This window comes from Fistularia commersonii, chromosome 36, assembly GCF_037954325.1.
Source record: "Fistularia commersonii isolate RoL2024-O1a breed Wild chromosome 36, RoL_Fcom_v1.0, whole genome shotgun sequence".
NCBI lineage: Eukaryota > Metazoa > Chordata > Actinopteri > Syngnathiformes > Fistulariidae > Fistularia > Fistularia commersonii.
This window is the reverse complement of record NC_141319.1, coordinates 1,836,799-1,849,310: the sequence shown is the minus strand read 5'-3', so window position 1 is coordinate 1,849,310 and position 12,512 is coordinate 1,836,799. Positions and strand designations below refer to the sequence as shown.

Below are 12,512 nucleotides of genomic sequence, written 5' to 3'. Positions count from 1 at the left end.
ATAGATACAGGCACACATTTGGTGTTTGAAAATTAGATTTTAAATGTTAACAAGACGATAGTCACAAAAAAGATTTAAATTGAAGTTGTTATAACCATAAATAAAAGAAAGTATGTTTTGGAAAAAATACTTGCAGCAAACTTTTTGTAATGACTAAAATAATTGTTAAGCGCATCTGATGCACATCTCACGATTTTAGATAAAACGGAGCAAAAGACGAATGTGTCTAAACAAACACCAATGAAAGAGATTTTATCATTTCATTTAAAAATACAACAGCAGGATTCTCCTGAAGTCTGTCAAATCAAGATGTAGCTTATTTGAACGTTCAACGGAAACAAATATTGTCTAAAATCAGTTTACTTGAAATTAAACGCAGAAAAGCAGAATGTAGCTGGAAAATTTGACACTTAACTTCTTTAAGAAATCTAATATTTTTCACCAAAGACTGTTGACGATCGACCTTTTCTTTTCACCATTAACTCTCAAATTCCAAAAAGTCAGCATGAACCAGAAACCTTGAAAAGAAAAACGTTCAGAATGAAGATAAAAGTTTAGAGAATAAAAGTCAATGTTTACGCAACAAAGGTTTTCTTATGATTCAAGACAAAAGCACAAATGTATTTACTCAATCCCTTTTCAATTTAAATTTGAAAAAAAATCATTAACTAACTTGTGCCAAAACCAAACTGTATGTCTTAAAATCTTTCATTCTTTTTCTTTGTTTTTTGGCAGAATTTGAATCTTGTCAGTTTGTGAAAATGTACTGTTTATAGATATTTTTTTAACAGCTCAATTCAATGTGTATCTTTACTCTATCAGTTACATTCATTATTCATATATTTACACTTAGGAAATGACTTTTATATATTCACACGTAGGAAATTACTTTCTCAGGAAATGTTCCGTATTGGATTTTCCCTTACTTATGTTAATATGCATCTTTCCATTGTTTTGTTTAAACAAATTATGAAAGCAATGCAATTGTTTTTATTACATATGCCTGATTGTTTTGGTTTATTCTGGGATTCTTTTCGAATTTTCTGACAAAACCATGAACCATGTCAAAACCAAATGAATAAATGAACAAAAAAACACAACTTTGCTTTGGGAGTTTTCTTCAGTGTCATATTTGATTCTACTTGACTTTAATATAGTAAGTAAATACATTAACTTTCCAATGTGCTGTCATTATATAAGTAGGTGTAGTAAAATAATTCCTAACAAGGGAGAAACTTGGTGCTCTCTATAGATATTAGGGATTACAATTTGAATAAATCAGTATTTGTAGCTTGACTTGTAATATATTATCACTTCAGAGATTTTCAAAAAAAGAAAAAAAAGTCCCATCTTGATTCCTGATATAGAACGAATAGATAGACAATGACAAATATAAAATACCATTTTATTGTCACAATAAAGTTTGAAATTGTCATAGACTGTTTGACGTGCACCGGCTGCTGCCATCTAGAGGCGACACTCCAACATTACACCTAAGTTCCATTAGTTCCGGTACCAAATAAAGGCAGTTAAATGCAGTCATTTCCGGTTAACTCCTGGCGTTTCTTGCAGTTTTTGATGCTTTTTTTTTTTTTTTTTTTTGGTTATATTTTTTGACAGAAATTCTTTTGACATGCGGTCTATCTTTGCAGAATAATAGGCAATCATTTTCAGCAACTTTTTAGTTGTTTTCGAGAAGTTTTTTTTGGTTATCACTTTCTCCAATTCTTAATTTTTTGCATTTACATTGTAGTTCTCGATAATGAGTAATTTGTCACAATTTTGAGTCATTTTTATTGTTATGGCACATTTCCTACTGAAGCCTGGGGTGAAAAAATAGTGCTGCAAAACTAGCAATTAAGAGAAAAGCAACAATAAAAGAATGAGACATCGACTTATGCCCAGCTAATAAGAGCAAAACAAACAAACAAGCAAACAAAAATAAAACTTAGAATCATTTTTTTTTTTTTTTTTTTTACTTTTAAAGGAAATGTCTGTGCGCTCAGTTGTGCGACCTAAATGGAAACGCGACTGTGATGTAACTCAGTGTTGGAGAGTCTTGTCCTGGCCGTCAGAATCTGAATAATCATGCTTCAGTGACAACGCACACACACACACACACACACACACACACACACACACACACACACCCACACTCAGTTTATCTTCTCACTATGTCAGTGGCAGAGTGGAGTGTTTCTCAAGGAGCTTGGGACTTTGTCGGATGATCCGAGTGTTGATTGTTTGCTGATGACAGAAGGTTGTTGACGGACATGTACTCGCACTACTGGAACACTGGTCGATCCCGCAGGCCGGACTACAGGAGGTTCACAGTGAGTATCACGCACCCCAGCCGAGCCTCCGGGAAGTCGGTTCCATGTCATGAAACCACATATCCACCTTCAGGAGGAAACTGACTTGACTTCAGAGATGTCAGATTACTGGCAGAAAAGTGCCTGGTTAATGTTACATTTTCTTACTTTCATACAAAGTGGTAAGTGGAATAAATTGGCCGGCAGTGACTTGAAATGCTCCCCTTGTGTTGTTATTCAGGTGGTGGAGGGCGAAACGCCGCTCCCTTTGGGCTCCACCTGTCGCAGGAAGCGTCTCCGTTCCGTTGGCGAGGATGACGAGGACGAGGTGCCGAGCTGCGCCTCACGGCCGAACCCAGAAGGTTCGGGCGCTGGGCTGTCCAGCGGTGAGCCGGAGCAGCAGGAGAAGGAGGAGGCGGGGCTGCTGCCACGCTGCCAACGCTGCCACATCATGGCGTCGCAGCTGAACAGACAGGCAGCCGCCATGGCCGACACCGCGGCCCTGAAGGTCAGAAGCTAGGCACAGCAAGATTGTATGGTCATGATTTCATATCAGTTAAGATATATTGTTGTTGTCTTTAAAAACTCCCAACTCACTCATTTTCATAAACTTCGTCAACCTTCACAGAGGTAGTGTTCACCTTAGCTGAGCATATATGCAGCATTTTTAGCATTTTATTGATATGAAACGTTGTATTGTCCTTGTACTCCACCTTTTCATTCATTTTCATTCATTTCGCCAACCTTCAAATAATTAGTTAGCCTTAGCGGAGCAGAGGTAAATGGTCACGTTCCTGGGAGCACCTTGAGGATTGGTTAACTTACAAACTTTCATGTTCATAGTGGATAGAATACTGATGAAAAAGTTATTCAGACATCATTTTTTTTGCTTGCTCAGTCTTCAGTAGCTGCATGATAGATTTTCCACGTTTTCTGCGTCACGTACACGACTGATGTGCGTGAGAGACGGAAAATCTCGGAGGGACTCGGGAGATCTTGGAAAGCGTGTTGTCGGTGAGCCGTGGAAGACTCGATGTTTGACAATGAGTTTGTCTGTCATCTCTTGGAGAGGAAGCGAAAAGACAAGGGTAGCTCATGTCCAGGGCGAGCGAGCCTCACTTTGAGTGGCCCTTTGTCTCTCTCTCTCTCTCTCTGTACTCACAAATGATTTGTGCAGTGATCAGGGTTTACACACACACACAGATGCGCGCACGCTCTGAATAACTCTGACCTCCTCGACGTTGTTCTCATTTTCACATTTTCTTTTCAATGGCTTTGCATCTACATGCTGCAAAAACAAAAAGGCTCTGATGTTCGAGTTTCTCGCCACTGCAGAAAAATCTGCAAAAAACTGCTGTCATAATTTAACTGGCTAAGCTGCCAACATCCTGAGTGATGTCTCTGCAGGAAAAAAAGTATTTAAGATTTGATTGGAGTTAATGTCGGATCACATGATTCATTATTCATTCATTATTCACAGGCGCACGCATACAACACACACACACACGGTCACACACACAGGCATGCACTGTCACTCCTTATCATTGTCACCGTGGCAGCAGAGGGACGGGTCCTGGATACAGAGTCACTCCTCGCTACACTAACAAGCATCAGAGGAGATGAGGAGGGCGAGGAAGGGGGGAGGGAGGGAGGGGAGTAGGGAAGAAGGTGCAGCAGTGGCAGTAGCGATGCTAGCATTAGCCATGGTAACAGTAATAATAATAATAATTATAATGATGCATTTTATTTAAGGTGCCTTACTCGACGCTCAAGGACACCGTACGGACATATTCATATACACAAAATGCGGATTTAAAAGAAACAGTATAAGTCGTAAAGTGGTAAATTAAATAAATAAATGAAATATGTATAGATTTGTCTGTGTATATAATCACACAATTATTATATTATTTATTCATATAAATGTGAATAAAGAAAAGTGACAGAGCAGTTGGTGTCAGGCTGCTGGTGGTGCTGCTAGCAATAGTAGTGTCAGCAAGAGTTGTAGCAATAGTTCCAGTAGTAGTATTAGTAGTAGTAGTAGTAGTAGTACTTATACTAATCAAAGTACAAGTGGAAATGGTAGTAGTGAAAAAACAAAACTCAAAAACTTGTAGATTCCACACTTGAAATATCAAATCATGGGGAAACGTTGGACCACATAAATGATGCCTGATATTTAATGGGGAAAATATCACCGTGATATTTGGAGGCGAGGCGAGTGTGTTCAGAGGCTGATAAATACTCGAGTAAACAAGGCGTGAACTTTCTTGCTTTTTTTTGCCAATGACTGCCTGGGAAACCTTAAAGGACACCCAGGGGTCCCCGGGACGCCGCTTTGATAGCGGCAGATAGGCCCGAGACGAGGAAAACCGTTTCACGGCTGAGATTAAACTCCAAATGCGGTTTTAAAGTCGCGGTCGTCTGATGTCGTTTTTGCCTCTGTCTGCCCATTCGCATCGCAGCTGCATTGACGCTCTGTTTATCTCCCTTCCCATGTCACGTGGCCGTCAGCTGGCCAGTGTCAGAGACGCCGCGGACACTTGGAGAGGAAATGCGGTGTGTTGGAGGCAGATAACGCACAGGTTTCAGGCCACACTTTGATTCCCTGTGAATGCTGGAGGACACACACATATGCACACACACTCACAGTATATCAAGTTTGGCTGCAAACAAATAAGAAAACTCATTTTCAAATGACATATTTAGGATATGGATATATTTAGTTAAAAATCACATCGGAAACTGATAGCAGAACATCGGAAAAATTCAACTAGAGATTGTCTGAGATCCATCGGGTGGCCTTGAGAGCAGGACCCGAGGTCATGTGACCCGTGGGCCGCCAGAGGTGGGAAGTAGAGAGAGCAGCAGCTGCTGCCTGTCGCCGTGATTCATCATGTTGTTAAAGAGACGCAGCAGACCATAGGGACGTCAGGGGCTCCAACACCGCAGGTCAGTTGGGTTTTTTTTAAAAATATCGTTTTAAGAAAGACAATTATAGGAAGATATTACGCTGTGCTGCAAAAAAGGAAAAATTCGTTCCATCAGTTTCAGGGGATATTGAATTAAAATTTTTAGCAAAATATCAATCTCTAACGGAAGGATAACCAAGGAAAGAGAGACAAAAGCTGAGATGAAAACACACAAACAAAACAGAAATATAAACAACAAAAATAAAAAATTAATGTAAATTTTTGGTGTTTTTTTTTTTTTTTTTTTTCTGTAATTGTATTACAATTTTTTTTTTTTCATTTTTGGTGATGGTGACTGTTTAATAATTCAAAATAAATATGATGCAGCGCCTGCTGCACCTGCTTCTCCTGATTATCTTTTCTCCAACTCCTTTTTTGATTTTAGATTTTTTTTTTGCTATTAACTTTATATTTCAGCTTTTTCTTTCAAACCTTTTTATTTGTTATTTTTATATTACACCACTCCACTGTGACTCCCAGGATTAACAGTTTGCAATGTTGAGATACTAGTGATTCACGCAAAAAGAAAATATTTGAAAAACATTATGTACCCGTATGATTGATAGAAATACAACATTCATAAGATGTATACAAAAATAAAAATAGTTGAAATTGCTACAAGATTACGTGTGTGACGGGGTTCTGGTAGTTTGGCAGTTCCGTAACTTTGAGCCTTTAGGGAGGTCAAAGGTCAGCGTGGACAAAGCGTGGGGAGGTTTTTGTGTGTTTCGGAGCGGCACTGGACACTTGTGGCTGCAGGAACGTAAATTTGAGAGTTTCTTCACGCGTCGACAGTTTTTATGTCCCGTCCTGCTGCCGCTGGTTTTTATTTTACGAGTGGAGCAGCTGCCGGACGGACGGCCGCAACGACCATCGGCAGCTGCTTCATCGCGAAACATTTGAACTGGATCAGTGAACAAAAAAGATTTAGGCGTGTGCTTGTGTGCGTGTGTGTGCGGGCGCACCCACACAGGTGGTCATGCTGATTTGCAAGAAATTGGATTTTACGTGATTTATTCCTTATTTCAAGACCGTTCAGATGATTGCATCATTTCATTTCTAATTCCAAAATCCCAACAATTAATTTTGTTTCATTTATTGCATTTTATTTCTCCAGTTCTTTTATCCGCTACTGTACCATATCAACATGCAGACTGTAGAAGTCGGGAATTGAACCACCAACCTCTCGTTCTAACAACTGGAAAAAGACTTTAACTACTTGTTCAATTTAGCATCCCTTGTTACTTTGGTGTTTTTATTTTGTTTTATCTTGTAGGTGTTAAAAGTGCAGTAATACATTGACTTACGAGCTCAATTTCTCATATATCAAATTAAATTTCCCCATCAAATGTATATGAACCCAATTAATCTGTTCCAGACCCCCCAGTTTTTTAACTGGAAAAGCTAAATTATGAATAACAAAATATGATGTGTAAAAATGATTATACACATAACAATAGAAAATGTAAAGAACTTAACTGGTTTTATAAAGTGATTAATTTACCATGAAGGTTGGAGGAAGATGTCAGCAGTGGAGGAGGAGATCAGCAAAGGAAGTTGAGGGAATTTTCCATTTTGTGCTCTATTGCTTAACTTGCTACACACTTATTGCCGCAATGTATTGCATAATGTAACTTGTAAGCTACACTACACTTTATCGCTGAACTTAATTTAGTGACAGCGAATGCCAGTCCTCTTTTTAAAACGATCAAACGTCCCCAACTGGCTTTAAATGACTCTTCCAATCCTTCATTCGTTGACGTTCCCGCCGTCTGCTGCACTAAAACCCTGTAAACGTGTTGCACAGCGTGCTCTCCGTCTTCTCCATCTCTTCATGGACGAATCGACAACACACACACCTCGCTCATGTTTCTTTCCATGATTTACGCTCGGTGTAGTGCCAGGTGGCGCGCTTGACTTTATTTGAATGCCACTTCTCGAACAGCGGAGGTGTACCTTGGATCTCAGCTCGTATCACAAAACAAAAAATCGACCGAGCGACAGCTCTTATCTCGAAAAGTCGACGCACTCTTAAGTCAAGACGCATATCTTGTACATATCATGTATTTTGGCGTTTGAAGGGCTAATGGACGCCCCCCTTCCCCTCTTCCATCCAGGATCCAGTTTACGCTTCCTTCCTGTTGGACAAGCTGCAGCGGCTCCAGTGGCCTCGCCGCGGGCGTCAACCCCCTGCCGACGCTTGCTGCCAGGTGTGCGGGTCCTCCTTCCAGCAGCTCAGACGGGCAGCACTGCGACGCGCTCTGGGCCTCGGCGGGGCAGCCATGACGCCCGACCCCCCCGCCGCCGCCGCCGCCTCTGGCGACCAGCTGCCACCGCGATGGTCGTACGACGAGACGCTTTCAGGCGGTTGGGGCGGAGTCCAGAGCACCTATCTGGGAGGGGGCGGAGCCAAGAGGCTGGCGACGGTCACGCCGCTCCCTCTGAAGTCACAGCACGACTTGGAGGGGGTCTGGAGGGTTTCCTGTCGAACCACAAAGGTGAGACAAAGAGCTGCATAAGATCACAGATCATTTATTACAAGTAATTTTTTTTGATTAAAATTTTTGCTAATGTATTTTCATTTCTCCTTCCTTAGTTTTAGAGTATTTCATGTTTTATCTGTTTAAATTAATTTTTACATGCTTTTATTATAAAGTATTATTATTATTGTCGTTGTTGTTATCATCATCATTATTATTGGAAAAAGAAATAGTGATTAATGCAAATTTTTTCAACTTGTAAGTGAATTAAAGTCAAAGTAAATCAAATAAATGCTTGGCTTGCAGAACAAGATGAGCCTACAATCACCTGTCCAAAATAATTCAGAAACAAGCTTCACAAATGACACATGACATACAGCAGAAATGCAAAGGACAAATATAAAATTTCTTTGACAATAACTGTTATATGTAATATCACTCACGGGTCATTCTGGTAGAGGCTCGGGCTTCATGATTGATCTGGCAGAGGCTCGAAGGCCAGCTCAGCACCTCGGTGGATAAATTGGTCCAAACCTGCAGGTTTGCTGTGTTTTCGCTCCATCAGTCCCGTTAATCCTGTTAGCACACAGCCCGGCAATGGGCCCCCTCCCCGTAACCACGGTAACCACCGTGACAAGCTACGAGTCTCGGCCCAGAAACCAGAGACAGAACCGGGACAGACCTGATATGATATATATATATTCACATTTGTTTTGACACTTAATAAAGTTTTAATGTTAAGATTGTTATTGAACTGTGAATAAAACATGAAGCCAGTAGAAATAATGAAATCCTGAGATTTTTAATATCAGGATTTGATCTCAGGAGTCCAAAAGCAAAAGACAAATTAAATTCCTTTTGACTATTTACATAGCACTTTGACACTTTCATGTCATAATTAGCCAATTTTTTCATTTTTACAGTAATGTTTAATTCATTATTATCATTTTTACTGGTAATTTTTCACAATATTATTGGGTTTAATATCTTGCTGAGTTTAGATAGTAAGTTCTTGCAATTCTGAAGAATTTTCAAAAATTTCAGGCAATTTGTTTCTAATATTTCTGATGCATTTTCTAATTTTTAGGCGGCTTTTGGCCCGCTTACTTGGTCAGCTCAACACTTTTCCTACTCATTTTCAGGGGCTTTCTTTGCGACTTCTGGATTTTCCTTTTCAGGCGCGGACATTTTAATCCTGTAATACGGTATATATTTGAGAATTCACGCATGTGCAGTGGCAAAGCCAAAAAAAAAGCAAAGCAACAATGCATTCAGGTTGTTTTAAATGTTTATAAATGTATTAGAACAAGGCTTATTTTTCGACTGCACGGTGTATTAGCAATTAGCATCTGTTTGCTGGAAAAAAAGACCCCCGGTTGCTGACCGATATTGTGACGGAGCTGAACCGGAGCCTCAGATGCCAGGGATCAGGCTAATAACCGGAGCTAAAGGCTTAATAACCTGCGCTGTGAATGTACCAGCGAGCATACAAACAATGTGAGGCACCCATGTTTTTTGCGCTGCGACGTTTTTTCCGGGACTGAAGGACGTTCATTGTTCTCAAAGGAGCAGCACCTCAGCTGCTGTCCATGAAAAGCTCAATGCACCGAGCTGAAAATCCACCCGATGCTTTGAGCCTGACACGTTTTCATCATCTTTAGAAATCAATGGCCAATGATTTTTATTGTCGAAAATGTAATTTATGTAGGCAGGAGAACAACTGTACTGTAGGAAGATGAAATCTGCACAGCCAAAAGCTAATATCATTGTATTCTGCTAGCTTAAGGCCGGTAGAGTTCAGCTCAATTGATATGACCTTCAGTCGAAATAGTCGAGTTGAAGAAACTGAAATACTGAAAAATATTGTGACAACTCCACAAGTTTCCATTTTTTGGACCTTCAGTAAAACCTTGACTTGTGAGTTTAATTCATTTATTCATTAAATTCCCCATGGAAATGAATTGAAATGCTATCAATCCATTCCAGCCCACCAGTTTTGCTAGATGTTTTTAAATGAGAAGAATGTTATTCATAAATAACAAATAATGCATAATATACATTATTTGCTAGAGAATATTAAGACAAACATTGGTAATATTAAGTGCATTTGCCTTGAATATTGGATGAAGAAGCCAGCGGCGGCAAGGGAGGTTGGGGGAGTTTTTTATTTTGTGCTCTGTGGCTTAACTTAACTTAATCGCTCCGTGCTTAATGCTACAATGTATTGCTAAATTTAACTTGCAAGCTACACTACACTTTATCACCAAACTTAATTTAGCGACGGTCTGAATGCCGGTCCTCTTTTTAAAGCGATCAAACGTCCCCGACTGGCTTTGAATGACTTTTCCGATGCCTCGTTCGTAGATGTTCCCGCCCCGTAAATGTGTGGCAGCTTCTCACAGAAGATGCTTTTGCGTCGCACTATCTCACCAACAACAACTTATCCGTTTCTTCATGGGCGAGTCAACTGCACGCACACCTCGCTCGTGTTTTTCCATGATTTTCGCCGGGCTACCTCGCGGCGGCGGATGCGTCTGACTATGAAATGGACAGCAGCAGCCATATTGTCGTCACACATTCATCCCGCTTGCTCCTTACTTGGCTCATATCACAAAGCAAAAATTGGACTGTTTGGGGATTTGTAAGTCAGCTGTGTTCGCTTTTAAAGCCTCTACATTCTCCTGCAGAATCAAGAACCTGGCTCTCCCTCCGAGGGCTGCAAGAACAACCGCAATGCTCTATCTGGTCGTGATGTCTCATGCTTAGCGATAAACCAATGGGAGTTGCTCATAGGCTCCGACTACACAGCTCTCATGCTAAGCATCGGGGGAATCTTACAGACGCAATAACAATGGAGCGATAGCGCGGTGACAATTGTGAAACAATCGTATCGGTTGTCGTTCGGTTGAAAGCGAGGATCGAGCTGTCACAACGATGTGAGCGGTTCTGGAATGATCGTTGGGCCTTCGCTAATTCATTAGGCGCGCTCCTCCTGTGCACAACATGCGGGCGCCTTAAGAATTCCATTTGCGTGCTTCACTCGGTGTACTTTCAACTTCCAAACCATCAGTGTGCAACTTTCTAGGAAAGTAGGAACAACGGCCCCATTTCCGACCAATCACACGACAGTTGTCGGGCGTTCCCGACGCATGGAGAACACGCCACGAGAACTCCCAAACCAAGGCTGACGGAATAAAATGACATTGTTTTGTTTTGCGTTTTTCTTGATCATCCACGTTCTCATCAAGTGCTAAGGAGAGTTAGCGTCACTTTCCCCCTTTGCAGTCAGAACTCTGTTACTCTGTTTGTGCTTCAGGGTACGACCTCGGACGTAGGTCATGTGACTGAAGACGCCAAACCGGCAGCGCAAAGTGTCGGCACGCAGACCAGCCAAACGCCGTCCGCCGCCACCGCCTTCTTCATCAGGTCAGTCGGCTCCACGCCAATCCTCGACCCACGACCTGTGGCGTTCGAGACCAGAGGAAACCCGATCGGAAAAAAAACGAGAAGAAATTCTGAGAAATACATTTTAGACCCAGTTTGAATACAAGTTAAAATCAATATTTCACTTTATTTATGATTATTTGAGAGCTAAAAGCAAGAATTGAGACGTTAAAAGAGGTTATTGCAATCGTATTTTTAAATCACTGGCGGGGGAAACATGATATTTAGCAACCGGTTGAATTGAAGATTCCACTGTGAATGATGGGAGATGGAAATCTTATTTAAAGGTACCTGGGTGTGAAATGAAAGTGAAGTTTTATCCCGACCAAACTCAGGATAAGTACGTCTCGTGCTTTTTGACAGAAAACATTTGAAATCAGGATGTTTTTTTTTTTTTTGTGTCCCGCCCGCTCCAAACGGACAGAAAAGCCTCACGGGGAGAAGAAAGTCTAAATCTTCATGCCTTCCTTCCTTCCTGGCGGAGAGAAATTCTCACTTTGTGAATCGAACCTTGACTTTCCTCCCGGAGCAGCAGCTAATTGGCAGATTTACTATTTTTATCTGGTCGGTGGAGTTCCCCGTTGCTGCTGCTGCTGCTGCCGCGCCGAGATTTGGCAAGACTCAACCCCGGGGGACGATCGCCAAGAGATTAGCTGAAAATCGTTAAAAAATTTTAAAAATCGAAGAGGAAATCAGTAGAAAATTCCAGGAAAATCGGAGAGAAATCAGCTTTAAATGGGCAAGAAATTGAACAGTGAATCTTTAAAAAGAAAAAAAAAAAAAAAATCAGAAAAACAAATTAAAAATTCTCTAGTGAATTAAATATTGTGATCTTATTTACCCGAAATCATGACATCACACCTTTTTCCCCTTTGGAATTATTATGGTTTGTATAAAAGCCTATGTCTCCGCGGTGTAACCGGATCTTATCAGAGGCTCGTGGGGGCTCTGGGCGTGGAACCCGCTAATCGACAAACAGATGGAGTCGGATGAAAGAACATGTTTTCTGGCGTCTCTGGCGGCCATGTTGTAATAACCCTCGCGGATTCATATTGTGACGCTTTCGTCTCCTGTTGAATCGGCAACTGTCGCCTTCATCCTGCCTATTGGCAGTAATCCCGGAGTCTCGTCTCTGTGCCGGGAAACATGTCTCTGCCGCAAAGGACTCGTGAAAAAATATGAAAATAAATAAGTCGCCCACATATTGGCCTAAAACTAGTCTTATGAATGAGCTAGAAATGTCCAAAAATAGGCAAAAATTCAGAAATGAGGGGCAGCACTTTGGCACGCGCTTCACAGCAACA

At 41.0% G+C, this 12,512-nt stretch overlaps 1 protein-coding gene across 1 annotated transcript in view; it reads left to right on the top strand.

Annotated features, from left to right (window-relative positions):
* The first annotated feature begins 2,273 nt into the window (after window positions 1–2,273).
* LOC147213301 (kinesin-like protein KIF26A) overlaps window positions 2,274–12,512 on the top strand; it is a 32,251-nt gene continuing 22,012 nt past the window's right edge. The window contains exons 1-4 of the mRNA XM_086143022.1: window positions 2,274–2,333; window positions 2,554–2,820; window positions 7,402–7,782; window positions 11,081–11,190. Of these exons, the coding sequence (XP_085999148.1) occupies window positions 2,274–2,333; window positions 2,554–2,820; window positions 7,402–7,782; window positions 11,081–11,190 (818 nt within the window). The remainder of the gene's footprint in view (window positions 2,334–2,553; window positions 2,821–7,401; window positions 7,783–11,080; window positions 11,191–12,512) is intronic.